The 15,401-nt window shown below is 36.6% G+C and overlaps 2 protein-coding genes across 2 annotated transcripts in view; one reads left to right on the top strand and one right to left on the bottom strand.

Annotated features, from left to right (window-relative positions):
- The window catches only part of LOC120425918 (SET and MYND domain-containing protein 4), a 32,060-nt gene extending 26,166 nt beyond the window's left edge, over nucleotides 1–5,894 (top strand). The window contains exons 2-4 of the mRNA XM_039590538.2: nucleotides 727–1,093; nucleotides 1,160–2,078; nucleotides 5,639–5,894. Of these exons, the coding sequence (XP_039446472.1) occupies nucleotides 727–1,093; nucleotides 1,160–2,078; nucleotides 5,639–5,788 (1,436 nt within the window). The 3' untranslated portion in view covers nucleotides 5,789–5,894. The remainder of the gene's footprint in view (nucleotides 1–726; nucleotides 1,094–1,159; nucleotides 2,079–5,638) is intronic.
- Nucleotides 5,871–12,528, bottom strand: LOC120425919 (proton-coupled folate transporter). Its single transcript, XM_039590539.2, has 5 exons — nucleotides 12,317–12,528; nucleotides 7,633–7,876; nucleotides 6,552–7,559; nucleotides 6,163–6,488; nucleotides 5,871–6,096 (listed from the first exon to the last, which is right to left on the bottom strand). The coding sequence occupies exons 2-5, from the start codon at nucleotides 7,666–7,668 to the stop codon at nucleotides 5,943–5,945; spliced, it is 1,524 nt and encodes a 507-aa protein (XP_039446473.1). The 5' UTR covers nucleotides 7,669–7,876; nucleotides 12,317–12,528; the 3' UTR covers nucleotides 5,871–5,942.
- Nucleotides 12,529–15,401: the final 2,873 nt, after the last annotated feature.

Consider the following 15,401-nt stretch of genomic DNA (forward strand, 5'->3'; position numbering starts at 1 on the left):
GGCTGCCGATCCCGATGATGCTATGAGACGCGGGTTCGATTCCCGCCTTATCCACTGAGCTTCTATCGGATGGTGAAGTAAAACGTCGGTCCCGGTTTCTCCTGTCTCGTCAGAGGCGCTGGAGCAGAAATCCCACGTTAGAGGAAGGCCATGCCCCGGGGGGCGTATTGCCAATAGTTTCGTTTTTCGATGGAAAGAGAGGAATCACAAATCCGTATAAATAATTTCAAGATTTTTCAGGTGTAAACCGAAAACGCGATCTAAAATTAAAATGGAAGAATTAGGCTTTTAACTGCTTATTTAATTGTCGGTGTACAGGACGCCGCACTGTTTAATCATTTTCTGACGTACATTCAATTTTGAAGTCCAAACCCAGTCATTGAATTGGAAAAATAAAATTCTTTTTCAAATTTTCTTTTCTTGATTTGTGTGCACCTATGTCGAAGACCAAGATTGTTTACTTTTTGCTCTTTGGTCTGACAGTCTTGGTCTGACAGATTTGGTCTGTCAGTTTTATCATGGATTTTGGTCTGGTCTAGGCGAGGGATAGGACACAGCACCTTCCTGTTTTTTTTAGCATTTTAAGAGCGAGTCCACAAACAGGGCATACCTATTTGCAGGGGTTGTTTGTACATAGAAAACTGCTTTAAATTTGGTTTAAATTGTTCTCAATGAAAAAAGAAAATTTAGATTTTCAACACATATTTTTCCCATTAATTTCACCAGTAATGAACGACCCCAAGCGCGCCGAAGTATCCGCCAAGCTGTTCCACCAGCTATCCGGCTTCAACGACTACGCGCTGGGCCGCCTCCGCGAGGACCTCGAAGATCTGCGCGTGCTCAAATCGGAAGCGGCCACTGGCACTGCGGACGCGGACCGCAAGCTGCCGGAACTGTCGGGAGCGAATGCCGATCTGCCGAACGCTTCGGACAAGCTGGCCCTCAGCGGAACGCGCGAGGACACCACCAAGGGTCGTTACATCGTGGCCGCCCAGGACCTGAAGCCGGCCGAGCCGATCGTGGTCGAACCGGCCGTTGGCGCGTGTTTGTACACCAAGTTCTTCGGTTCGCACTGTAACGCGTGCTTTGCCAAGTGAGATGACTAATTTTGGGTTGGCTTCGCCTCTCACATTGATCATGCGGTCTTTTTTGTTTCTAGGTTGGTGGCTCCAGTGGCCTGTCCGGAGTGCGCCGGAGTGGCTTTCTGCTCTCCGGAATGTCGCGACCGGGCCTGTTCCGGCTATCATCGCTTTGAGTGTCACTATCTGGATCTGCTGATCGGTTCGGGAATGTCCGTGCTGTGTCACCTGGCTCTGCGGCTGGTTACCCAAGCTGGAACCCCGGAAAAAGCCATCGAGCTGGGCACGGAACTCAAGCGGACTCTGTGCGCCCACGAGGATCGCCGAGAGCCGTCGGATTACTTCCAGCGGACGCTGATGGCAGCGTTTTTGCTGCGATGTCTGCAAAAGGCCGAGTTCTTCGGACGTCGTAAAACGGAAGCGGCGGAACCGACTCCGCTGGAGGCACAGGTCGGCGGAGTCATCCTAGCGCTGCTACAGTCGCTGCAGTTCAACGCGCATGAGATTTACGAGACGAAGATTTCCGGCGAACATCGCATCGATTCGGCCAAGGTCCAGTACGTGGGAGTGGGCGTGTACCGCACCAGCGCGATGTTCAACCACGAGTGCTACCCGGGCGTATCGCGAACCTTCCTCGGCACCACCATGTGTCTGTACACGAGCCGACCGTTCCCGGCTGGCGCGACCATTCCGGAGAACTACGGAATGCACTTTATCCGGCATCCGGCAGCGGTGAGACAGCGCACGCTCCGCTCCCGGTACTGGTTCGGGTGTGAGTGCCGGGCGTGTCAGGAGAACTGGCCGCTGATGGACAAGTTGACCGATAAGCCACGGATGCGGTGCCCCTACCCGGACTGTGACAACACGTTGAACTTCCCCCAGAAGAAGGACCCGAAGATCAAGTGCTGGAAGTGCAAACGGTACGCGAATTTGGAGAACTCGCTGATGATGCTGGACCAGTGCGAGGATCTGTACACGAAGGGAGCGGGAGCGATGGCGGTGAGTGAGGGGGATCAAAATGATTATTTTCACAGGCAGAGATATGGTTTTGATATTTTTATTGGTTTATTGGATTCAATTACTGTATTTAAATTGAGGGCATCCTTAAACCACGGGGACCCTTTTTGCTAATTTCAGATCTGCTTGTGGAGATTTTTAAAGGTCCTATAATACCAAGGTTGATAGCGATAAATTTATTGAGTCTCGATAACGATAATTCTTTTCATAATAATAAAAAATCATTAATAATAATCTTGTTATAATAATTAAGATATCGTTATCGTTATTTCGATAATTCTATCGGCGATAATGGACGATAACTCATGTTTTAAATCTTTCTAAAATCAATTAGTTCAAAGTAAAATATGTACTCAACATTGTTCGCAAAATACCGTATTTTTTCGAACGTACTAAAATTTTCATAATTTGCAATATGTGTATCAAACGAAGCAAAATTTTGCAGGCATTTTCACTTTATTTGAGTATTATTTTTTTTTGAAAACACTAAAATTTTCACAAATTACCGTATTTTTTTAAAATACTTAAATTTTAAAAATATGCAATAAAGCTTATGCGAAACCATTATAAATTTCGACGATTATGGCCAGCGTACATTTATGATTCTTTTTTATTTTGTTACATTGCTTGAATATCTTAAACAATTTCAATTTGAGTTTAGTAATAGTTTTTTTTTATTTAATATTTCTGAAAGTTAAACTAAATTCGTTAAGCCGTTTCAATTAATTTGTTCATATATGTTCAATTCCCTGAAGCTTTTATGTGAGTATGGGTATGAAGCTTGATTGTCAGTTATCGGAAAACTTAAATATTAATAAAAATTCTTGAATTTTTGGTTTTAATTATTAAATTATGTATGAACGAATTGTCTCTTCAATTATTTCGCATAAATCTTAAGGTGGTGGATATTTTATTAAAAAAAATTAAACATTAAATTTCAAACACTGACAACTTGAAAATCTATATTTATAAAAATATATATCAAAATTGAAGCGCTCCTCGATAGTCTGAATCTTTGTCAATTTTTTCAAATCAACATCGAAATTTTCTTGTTATTAAGCTTTTTTATTTCTTAAAGACTGATTGTTTTCTATCCGAATCAAAATAAGGAACGCTTCCATTTTTATTTTTTTCATTTTTATGTTATTTTTACTAAAATAATCAACAATTGTTTTTTTTTGTATTTAGAAATATTGTTCAATGGTTATTTGACTTTTAATTAATAGTTTTAGGATCAAAACCAAGCTTTAGATAAGAAATGCCTATTATTTGAGGTATGGAAAAGTCGGAAATTTGAAAATTGGATTTGAGTGGTCACTATGAGTTGCATTTGATTTTTTTTTAGAAATTAGACCGTTGCAAATATTTTTCAAAGTTTATGTCGCCCCCCCTTTAATATTGGTCTGAAAAATCAGGGGGCAAAAAAAAATTTCAAAGAACTTCAAAATTTCCATGGAAATAGAAGTATAATCAACTGTTTGGGCTTGTTTAAAAATGTTTTGAATTTTTATGAGATTCCAATATACAACACCGCAATTTTTTTTTGCGAAAAAATAAAATTTTCCTTAATACTTAAATATTTTGGAAACAAATGATTGCAAAACAACTGGACAGGTGTATAATGCATTTTAAAACACTTTGTGAATTCAAATGTTGAAATCATGACTCGTAAATTATTTTTTTTTACTTTTTTTTATTTTTTTGCCTCCCCTTCTCGACTTTGGTAAGAGGCAAGGGACATAAACTTAAAAAATATTTGCAACGGCCTTACTGTATTTTTTCGAAAATATTTTTTTTTTTTCAAAACTAAACGAATCGAAATTTTTATGCTTTTCACTATATTAAAGTTTTTTTTTGAAAAAAAAAACCTATTTTTTTGCAAATAATCTATATTGCATATTTACATTTGTATACATTTGAAAACAATTATTTTTTTGCAAATTACTTATATCGCATATTTTGAAAATTTGAGTATTTTTGAACAAATACGTTTTTTTGTGAAAATTTTAGTTTTTTTTTTTCAAAAAAAACTCTAACAAAATAAAAAGAGCATCTAAATTTTCAATTAGTTTGTTACCCATATTGCAAAATTATAAACCTGAGTATTTTCCAAAAAATACGGTATTTTGTGAAAATTTTAGTATTTCAAAATAATAATCTAATAAATTGAAATAGCGTACAAAATTCCAAATCGTTTGATACCCATATTGAAAATTATGAAAATTTGAGTACTTTTGAAAAATACGGTATTTTGAGAACATATTAATACTTTGAAACTTACTAGACTTTCGAAAAATTATTTCTTCGATAAGATTATTGCCGTTAGAATCATCGATTTAACGAAAAAGATAACAATATATAGATCGTTATCGTCAAACGATAATTTTATCGATTAGCAACTTTTAAACATATGAAAAACAATAACTTATGGAAACTTAAAAAAACTCTTGTATTGAACAAGCAAATCCCACCAATTTTTTATTCAATTTTATACACAAACCAAATACTTTCCAAATCGATGAAGGATAACTATTTTGAGTTTGGATCTCATTTCGTTCATTTCATTGAAATTTCGAAAGGTGTACGAACTTTTTGCACGGTTATGTATTTTTTTTTGTTTAAACCTTTTTTGTAAAAAAATCAAATAATCTTGAGGTTTTTGTGTCAAAATGTTCGGCACGAGTTTCTTAACAAAACGTAGTACAGAGTGAATTCGTGTCAAAATGTAAACATTAGTTTGACAGATCACTTTTGACGTTTGAATGCTTTTTAATTCAAGCGAGCATTCGAATTAGTGGACATTCCAACTAGGCAGCGAAATTCAAATAAGCTAATCCGCTCTATTCTTCATTTTCCAATTTTTTTGTCATTGAAATGTTGAAATTCTGGATCTCAACGATTTTTCATTAGCCACACTTAACTTATAGAAGAATTGTTCAACATGTAATGTCACCACAATTTTCGAAATATAAAAAACAAAACATTACTTTTTTTTTTTGAAAGCACAAGTACATTCAGCTAAGAACTTTTTTTTTTCAAATACCAGAAACAACAATACCAATAGAAACTCTTTATTTTGGTGGTTTCTATTATTTTGAAAAGAATTTTTTTAAATAACATAAATGTCCGATCATTTACAATTACGTAATTAATTTTTTTTAGCAACCTTTTTTTGTAAATTTGGTCCGCAAGCTCATTTGAGCTTCAAATTTGGCCCGGCCTTCAAAAACTTTGAGCACCCCTGCTATAAATTGAAATCACTCAAAAAATGAACATTTTTATTTGACCTCCTAGACCCAAATGAAATAAATGAATACTTATCGACTCAGAATCACACTCTGATCAAATGTCTTCCCGTGTATGGGGAAGTAAATCAAAACACTTCTCGAATTCTATCCTGATGTGTTCTATTCGATCATCGAACATTTAATATCCAATGAATTTCGAAATAACCATTAATTGTATCAAATCATTATGCAAAATTTACACCCAAATTAATTTTCAAAACAACTTCTAACAAATCTTATCATCATTCCCTCCAGGACCAACGCATCGACGAGGCCATCGAGCTGCTGTCCCAGGGCATCGCCCTGTTCCACAAGCTGGCCGTCCCGCCCCACAAGTCGACGCACGTGGCCGAGGAGTCGCTGCGCGTTTGCTTCGCCGACAAGGGCAGCATCAACCGTGTCTGAGCGGATTTTCTTTTTTGTTCATTTATGGGAAGATTTTATCGATTTGAGGATTTTTTTTAATAAAGTTTTTTTTTCTCGTACGGTGAACTCTAATACTAATGCTAAGTCTTTTCGGGGTTGAAATCTGACGTTTGAGTAAAATTTGTGTGTTCTTTCAGTCCGATTTGGTGCTTGCTTCATCCTGTTCCGGTGCAACAACCTGACGATCGTCGCCGGCTGCTGGCAATTTTTCGTCCTCGATCAGGCCGTTCCCATTTTCGGTGGTGCACTGCTCGAAGGTTCTCCCCCGGAGTGAAATGTGGACGCCCCTGGCAAAAAAAATGAGGTTGAAATGTTTCAGAAATGTTTCAATCAAGTTTAGCCAAGACACTTACAGCGTTAGCGCAAACACCATGGCCTGGGTGGCCATGGTCAGCCAGAAGAAGGCCTGCGGGTAGCTGTTGATGGACGCGTTGTAGACCTGGGTGTACAGAACGCCGCTGAACAGTGGGACGGCGTTGTCAAACACGGACAGAAAGGAGAAGATGATTCCGCGCTCGCTGCCCGGCACCATCTTGGAGATCATCGAGCGTAGCACGGGCGCGACGACCGGGCCCAGGCTGGAGATGGTCGCCCCCACGTACAGCAGCCAGTCGACCTGGGCGAAGATGTAGACGAAGCGGGCCGAGGCGTGCGCGGTGGCGCCGATCATGATGATGAACTGGAAGTTTGAGGGTGGGTTGAAGTGTAACGGGTTTTTTTGAGGAAGTAACGAATGGCTCACCGTGTCCCGCATGCCGAGCACCTTGGTAAACAGCGGAACTCCGAGGAACATCATGATGACGTACGCCGCCGATTGGTACGTCTTGAAGTAGCTGTACTTGTCGGCATCCCAGTTGAACTTGAGCTGCGTGTAGAGGTACATTTTGGGTTTTTCGTCCCGCTGGAAGGTGTAGAAGGACATGGCGATCATCAGGATGTACAGGTAGACTCGCCGGTTCATGGTGCGCTTCTTGAAGAAGGTTTGCAGCGAGTGCACGACGTGGTTGCGGTCGAAGAAGTCCGCCGGCATCCGGTACCAGCGCAATTCCCGGATCGAAACCTGCCGGTTGGTGGTTCGGGACTTGAGCCGGAACGCGGAGTAGACGATCGAGGCGAGCAGGAGTGACGCGTTGATGGCGAACATAATGGTGAAGGATTTTGCTGTTCGGTTGTAGATTAGCGTTCCGATGGCTACGCCGATGGGCATCGTGCTGAGATAAGTCGCGTCCAAGATCGTGATGCGGATCGTACGATCTTGGACGGAGGTAATGTCCGAGATGTACGCGAAACAGGACGCAAAGATGGCAATGTCCGCTCCGGTCAGCACGCTCGGGATCGTGGCCGTGTAGATGATGTACTCGACGGGCCAGTTGGTCATCCGGGTGTTGACCACGATCATAACCGAGTAGATGAACTTTCCGATCAAACCAAGGATCAACGGGAGCTTCCGTCCACGACGATCGGACCACGCACCCAGGAACAGCGCAAGCACGATCGGCACCACGTACATCGCAACGTTGTTCCACATGTGGAACGTCGACGTCGTGATCTGGACCTCCTTCTTGATGTCCTGGTACTGCTCAATATTGATACAAACATCGTGCGAGTAACCATGATTCACCATACAAGCTTTGTACAGGAAGAACACCTGCTCGACCACCGACGTCAGCATGAACGCCATCATGTACAGGAACATGGACGGCTCCACCGTGATCTTCTGGTACCATCGTTCCCGGCGAGCCACCACCGGCTACAAACAAATAAAAAAAACAAGAAATTAGCCCCAATCAACTCCACAAAACGACTTGATCACGACCCATTACCTCGTCCACGGGATGCTGAACGTCGTCGTCACCCATCAGCACACACTCATACTCTACGCTCGAGCTTCACGCGAGCCGTACTGCCCCAGCGAGACTACGCTTATCAACTGATGATACTGATGCGACCCGATAGGACGGGCAGCCTTCGTGGATGCTGTTGTCTACGGTGGTACGCTGGTACTACTGCCGGACGATGCATTCAGAGGAGTGTTCGGAGGAGGTCCGCCGGTAATTTCTATATCAGCTGCAATAACAATTAAGATTTAAGGTCTTTTTTTAACGCGCACAGATAGCGCACGCGGCTGTCGCCATTATGGCACGGTGACGTTTGCTGTTTATAGCACGTGCCATAATGGCGTCATTTAGATGCTAATTTAACGAATTAGAATAAATCGCGTCACCAACCGTCACCGGTAAAATTCCCCTCGCACGAAAGTCCATTGAGTTGAGAATGCAGCCCGGAATTCGGTCGAACGAACCTCGCGTGACGGTTATGCTAATGCTGAATCCCGTTGTCTGTGGTTCCCACGCAAGTGAGTCTCATTCATACAAAGTAGTAATCAGACGTTGGAATTAAATTGGACGTCATCTCGAGATGATTTGATAACGCTGAAGTGGACAGTCATAGCGTGGCAAGGTGATGGTTGATTATATTACTTGTAAAGCAATCTGACTGAGAGATAATTCCAGGCGACAAAAAGCTGTGATGAACGGTTTGGTTTGAGTAGCTATTTAAATGATAACAATTTAAAGCCACTCAATTTTTTTTGAAAGTTTTTGTTTTTGTGTCTCTCAAAGGTCCCTAGATGTTTGATTTGTTTTAAAAACTCTACTACAGTGGCCAAATTTAACATCGAGTAATCCAAACGATACAAGTTCATTTATTTTCATAAAAAATTGGGTCTATGACATGAAATTTTACACTTTGGTTGGGTTCCCGATGAGCATTGTTACTCTTAATTCTGGAAGTTTCCAATAATAGCCACCGGAAACCGATTCTTTAGCGACGAATTGAATTCAAATTGTATCATTTTTCAATTTCATGGACATTGTTAGGATTCTGAAGAGGCCAACATGGGCCAAACATAAAATCTCATATCATTTAATTTTATGAAGTTTGATAAGATTGCAACATGGGCACTAATTTAAAAAATGAATAACTGCGACTATTTTCAAAAAAAGTTACCTAAAAATGGCCATAACTTGAAAACGGTGCACTTTGTCAAAATTTCACTAAAGTACTCTTTGATTGCAAATTTAATTTTACATCGAAAAATAAAGTTGAAAAATGTTTGCGACCAATATTTCGATTTTTTCTTAAATCAGTACTGACTCAACAATTCATAACTCGTTCTAAGATTTTTTGCCCGTTCTGGAAATTTCTGAAAAGTTGGCATTTTTGTCCCCTTGAACTACAGTCATGCCTCGGTTTAGCACCGCGAAACAGGGGGATGCAAAACCGAGGCGTGCATAACCGTGGCACACAGAAAAAAATGATAGTAATATTCATCAGGAAATGGTGACAGATTTTGTATAAAAAAATGATTAATTTTACCCCAGAAAATGTAGAATTTTCATCACTTTTTCATGAAAATTCAACAGGTTCACATTTTTACACATTTTTTACGTAATATTACGCAAAAAAGAGGAATATTCAACCTCCCAAATTTTCAAAATTCCAAACTTCAACTTTTTATTCTGTGCACAGCGCTTATGGAATATTGGCTATATGGGAGACATTGGCTATAATAAATCATCCAAACTTCAAAAACTTATAGTCTTTTGGGATCGGGATGATGTCAGCTATCCATTGCAATTAAAATTAAATGAAAATTTTCTTCTAATACGTATTTTTTCTGTATTTTGAACATGCATTATTTCCAAAAAAAAATACTCAAAACTATTGGTTTTTCTATATGGTTATCAAATTATCGGGATTTTTCATGCATTTCGAAAGATATAACACACATTTTTGAAAATTTTCTAAATTTTCACCGAACTACGTAGTTTGAAAAAAAAATACTAAAATTTTCAGTATTTTACAATATGGGTATCAATTGATGGGAAATTTTTCATACAATTGGAAAGCAATAATATTTTTGGTGAAATACTCAACATTTACACGAAAATCAAAATTTCAGTATCTTGCAGGCATCAAAAGATCGGCAATTGTGAAATAATATTTTTCTATGAAACTTTCAAAATTTTCATAAAACTACGTCTTTTTGAAACAATACTAAAATTTAGTGTTTTTTTTAAACGGGCATAAAATGATCGAAATTTTTTCATACATTTCAAATAATCGGATTTAAAAATAACTGTAATTTTAAGTATTTTTTGAAAGTTGTAAAAATTTGTGATGATTTCACGCATTAAAAAAACATGTTTGATTACTTTTTAAATATATGAAAAAATCCCGATCATTCGATACACATATTGGATTTTCTTATAATTTTAAGTATTTTTTTTTGAAAATACGTAGTTTTGTAATAAATTTGAGTATTTCACAAAATGTTTTATTGCTATCAAAATGCATGGGAAATTTGTGATTTTTTTAAACCGATATTGTAAAAGCAGAAAATATTTAAAATATTTTTTCGAAAAAAACGTATTTTTGTGAATATTTTGAGTGTTTTACAAAAATATTATTGATTTTGAAATGTTTAAAAAAAATCCGATCATTTGATACCCATATTGTAAAAGACTGAAAATATTAGTATTTTTTCGAAAATACGTAGATTGGTGAAAATTTGAAGTATTTTCAAAAATGTGAGTTTTAGCTTACGGAATTTTTGAAAAATCCAATCATTTGATACCCATATTGCACAGTGGTCCGAAACCGATATCTAGCGTGACAAAATTGATAGCGGCTACACGTTAAGATTTAGAGCTTTAGTGTCTTCGGGACAAATGATCAGGGTCAATATGGGCATCTTTTGGCATGGTGGGCATTAGGGTGGTCAAAATTTTAGGGTGGTTCAGAATTTTTATTTTGGCGGGATGACGAGATAGCGCTTCGGTGTCTTCAGTTAAGTTGTAGGAAACACCATTCTGAGCAACTTTGCTGAAGAGCACAAAGCTCTATCTTCAAACGGGAAGTTTCTAGAGCCATTTTTGTAATTATGGTTGAGGTGTTAATGAAAAAAATTGTTTTTTTTTATTTATCAACTCAGGCTTATGTCGTAGCGAGATGGTGTCCTCAAGACATTTGTAGAACTTATCAAAACATACATTTATCTTCCAAGAGAGCAAAAATCGGACCATCTAAACGAAAGCTATAGCCAAAATACGACAAAAAATACGCAATTTGAAATGTGAATAACTTGAAAAGGTGGTGGAGTTTGACGTCGCTCTAAGAAGCATCTGAAAGTACACATTCGAGAGTACATTTGCTGAAAATATCTCGGAGGTCTTTTTTGTTAAACTCATTTAATCTCAATTTGAAAATGAGCATTTTTTAATCGTTTTTTGCCCATAACATTTGATAGAATTGACCAAAATTATTTTTTCAAGAGTAAAAATATTCATTTTGACAAGCTCTACAATTGTCTTAAAGGGCCCAAAAATGTACAAAATGATCTAGTGGTTGTAAAAGAAGTAACAAGTTTTAGCTGAAATATTTCAGAAATCAACAAAATAATTAAATTTATTCCTGAAATATTTCAGCTAAAACTTGTTACTTCTTTTACAACCACTAGATCATTTTGTACATTTTTGGGCCCTTTTAGGTAATTGTATGTGATTTTTCATTAACACCTCAACCATAATTAAAAAAAATCAAAATACAGGAAAAATACGTATTTTTGAGGAAAAATTGTCATGTAATTATAATTGCAATGGATAGCTGACTTCATCCTGATTCTAAAACACTATATTTTTGAAGTTTGGTTAATTTTTCATAGGATTATAGTCAATGTCTCCCATATAGCCAAAATCCCACAAGCGCTGTGCTTCAGTTAAACACTGGGCTGTGCTTAACCGAGGCAACTGATCGAATCATAACCGGGGCAGTGCAAAACCGAGGCGTACAAAACCGGGGAATGACTGTATAAGAATAAAAATAAAATTAAAAATAGTGTTTTTTTGCAGATCAACCATTTATCATTTTTTCAGTGCCATACCTACCACTTTGGCGAAGATACTAAATCAATCAAATAATTCCTTCAAAATAGAAAATAAAAAATATGGAAAATTATATGGACAAACAAATGATGCAAAATGGCTTCTTCGGGCATACCAAAAACACCAAAAAAGTTTCAGCCGGTTTAAAAAATTCAAAAATTAAAATTGAAAATAATAGAATCGATTCCGTAGAGAATTGCTCATATCAAAAAACCTTCATATTTATTTATTTATTCAACGATCGATTGTAAAACATTTTCTTAGTGCATATTGAATCACTTTCTATGTATTATTTCGACAGTCAGACGGGATGTTTATTTAAATTGATTTGTATAAAAGTTTCCATTTCTGCTGATAACAGACAATTTGCATCGCCATTCAGCGCGCAAAACACGGCTTACATTTTGTTTGCAAACATCGTCGTTCACTCGGTACGACATTTCTGCAAACACAGCTTAAAACGCAAACAAAACAAAACATTTCTCTCACACAAACACACTTGCACTCGCACCACGTGAAGCTACGATGCCTTCGATGCCACAACCACATCTTCGCAGCCTACCTTGTTTGCCGGAGAAGAACGCTGGAAACACGCGCGGCCTGCCCACTTGACCGGTTGCCGCAAATCAAAACTAATTAATCGCACAAACAACTCGTTTGAGTGGACAGCAGTTTCAGTTTTGTTTACACCATTGAAACAAAGTGGCAACTGAATGGAGGAGCAGTGAAAAAATGTGGTTATGAAACATGCCGCCGTTCTCTCAAGACTGATGCAATGGTTTGACAGTTGGTTGTTATTTATATGACTTGGAGACTCTCTCGCTTTTTGTGCGATTCTCTCTTTCTCTGAGCTTGTGATGCTAAATCAGTTTTTTTAACCCTTTTATTATGGCTTCGGAAGCAAAAAGGAGTCAGTTATTTTTTTGTATTTTCAAACTCAGAATAATCTTGAATAAAACCATTACAAAAATTGAGTAAGACACAAGAACCGTTATTTGGGATTACAATAACCACAGCAACGATATGCATGTATAGCGTATATCCTTACAATAAACACGTGCTCAGTGCTGCTTGTAACTCTCTCTCTCTCTCTCAGTTAATTCTAAATGCCGCGCTAAATTTGCTTATGCTCTTTCAAGTCATGCGCTGAGAATCTCTCTCTCAAACGAGTTCAAACTGTATATTTGAACTTGCAGACAAATAAAAAAGCTTAAGAAGTCGCTATAAAACTTGAATGAAATATTTCACGTGATGCTGCCAATGTTTTGCCGCATTGGTGGAGTTTTACAATTGAATTTTTAATGATCAAAATATTTGTCAAACTTATTTAATTTAACGTAAGCTTTGAACAATATTTGCAACGGCCTAATTTAAAATTCACATTAGTCTAAATTTCCAATACTTTATCGTTTGACAATTGAGGGTCAAATGGGTCGAGGTCGAGCACTTGGTAAAATTCATTTTTCGTAATTTTTCATTGTAAGGTAATATCTCAGCAAACAAAGGTCGGATCAACTATGTCCAAAATTGAAAATTGCGGAAAATTTTCTCAAACCTAAAAAAAATATATATAGAAGATTGACAGGGATACAAACAACCTTAAAATGTCTTAAACTCGAAAAAGTTAATTTTGAAATTTTTGAATTCCAAATTTGTTTATAAATTAAAAAATGTTTTCTTTTTAAATTTAATTCGGTGAAATTTTCAAAACCTTAAAAAAATATAATCAATAACCAATTTTATTTCAAGCTTTTGTTACACCCCCCGCCCCCCTCCCCACTTCTTCAAAAATTAACCAAAAAAATAAATAAAGAGCAATAACACAGATATTGGTAAACAACTAAATTTATATTGAAAATTTGTTAAAAGCAATTTTTAACTTTTTGAATTACGTTTAGTTATGCCCCATCATCATCAGAAAAAAAAATTTCATAAATTTATTGATGCTTTCACATTTTTTGATGAAATCTAATTGTAAGCATTTTGTAATACTTTAAACTTACAAATTTCTTTTTGCCCTGTTGACCTGGACTAAAACTGAGGGACAAAAACGTTCAATTAGGGCGTCCAATTTTCCCGGGTTATGAATTTCCCGGGAAACGGGAAAAATATTTTTGGAATCCCGGGAGCTAATAGAATAAGCTCAACAATATTATTTGTTGATAATCTACATTTCAATCTAAACTAGAACGACAGCTTAAAATAAATTTAAAATTGAACTTTTTTGTTCTGAACTACAATTATGTATCCAATGAGATTAAAATTAAATAAGTTTTTCAAAAATATATGTATTGTATATATTTTTAAATGACTAGAAAAGCTTGATAAATTTCTTTAAAATATGTAAAAAACAAGAAGCGAAAAAAATAAAATGTCAATGTTAAATTTTAAATAATTTTTTGAATTTTATGTATTATTTAAAACATATTTATATTTATATCAGAGATGTACTCAATTTCGTTAAATTAAAAGCGACTTTCTCAAAAATTTCAGATTTAAATTCCCATTCAAACATCGCCTACTGAGTTTTTTTTTATAATTCTTATAAAATAATTTCCATAAATTTCATCAGCAAATTTTCGAAGAAAGCTAGAAATCTGGTAAATTTTGGGTTGGAAACTTTTTATTTGAGGTCAAATATGTAATTTAGAGTCTCTTGAGGCACATTCATAAGAAATTTGATGAATATGAACATATTAACCCATCAATTTCCATCGAATTTTCTGAAGAAAAATCCTATGAAATTGTAAAAAATCCTCAGAAAAAAGTTTGTCTAGAGCGAAATATGACGAAATATTTTGCCGGACCCCACAAAATGTCAGGAAGGAGCCCTTCTTTCATGGTATCAAATATCAGACTTGCCGATTTTATTCTTAATGTTCTCGGAAAAAAAACATGCGCAGTCTTTTAAAAAAATAAAATAAATTGATTGATATCTAGAGTTCTTTTAAAAGTCCTATTAACAAAATTTTTAATGTTTGCTTTTTGGGTGTTTTTAAAACCACCTTGAGTCAAAAATATTAAAAAATACTAAAAAAAAATTAAATTTTGTTCATAAGACCTTTTTTTTAAAAAAAAAGCTCCATAAGTACCGAATATAAATTTGGATGTTTTAAAATTCTTATCGTTTACCAAATATTCAACTTGTCATCTATATCCACAACCAAATCTAAATTTGCAAAATAAAATTTGTTTTTTTTTCATTTTCGGGAATTCCCGGGACAAATTAAGAAAAATCCCGGGATTCAGGAATTCCCGATTTTGGAAAAATCCCGGGAATTTTGTCCCGGGAATTCCCGGGATGGACGCACTACTTTCGATAACATTTCTACAAGCCTTCCTTGCAAAAAAAAAAGAAAAACAAAACGACCAACATACCCTACAGCTCAAAAGTTGGTATGTTTGTCTACTAAGGCCGTTGTAAATATTTTTCAAAGTTTATGTTCAATTTTTAAACTTTTTTTTTATTTTCCGTATTTCGCGAGGAAAATGTTCAAATTATTTTTAATATTTCATTCCACTTTTAAGGTTATTTGAGTCGACGAAAAATTATAGGAGATCTTCAGTTAGCAACGTTTCTAAATGAAGCCACAACATGCCATCAGAAGCGCGCATCGAAAGTAACGCCACAATTATGAACGATTTTG

This window comes from Culex pipiens, chromosome 3, assembly GCF_016801865.2.
Source record: "Culex pipiens pallens isolate TS chromosome 3, TS_CPP_V2, whole genome shotgun sequence".
Lineage (NCBI taxonomy): Eukaryota > Metazoa > Arthropoda > Insecta > Diptera > Culicidae > Culex > Culex pipiens.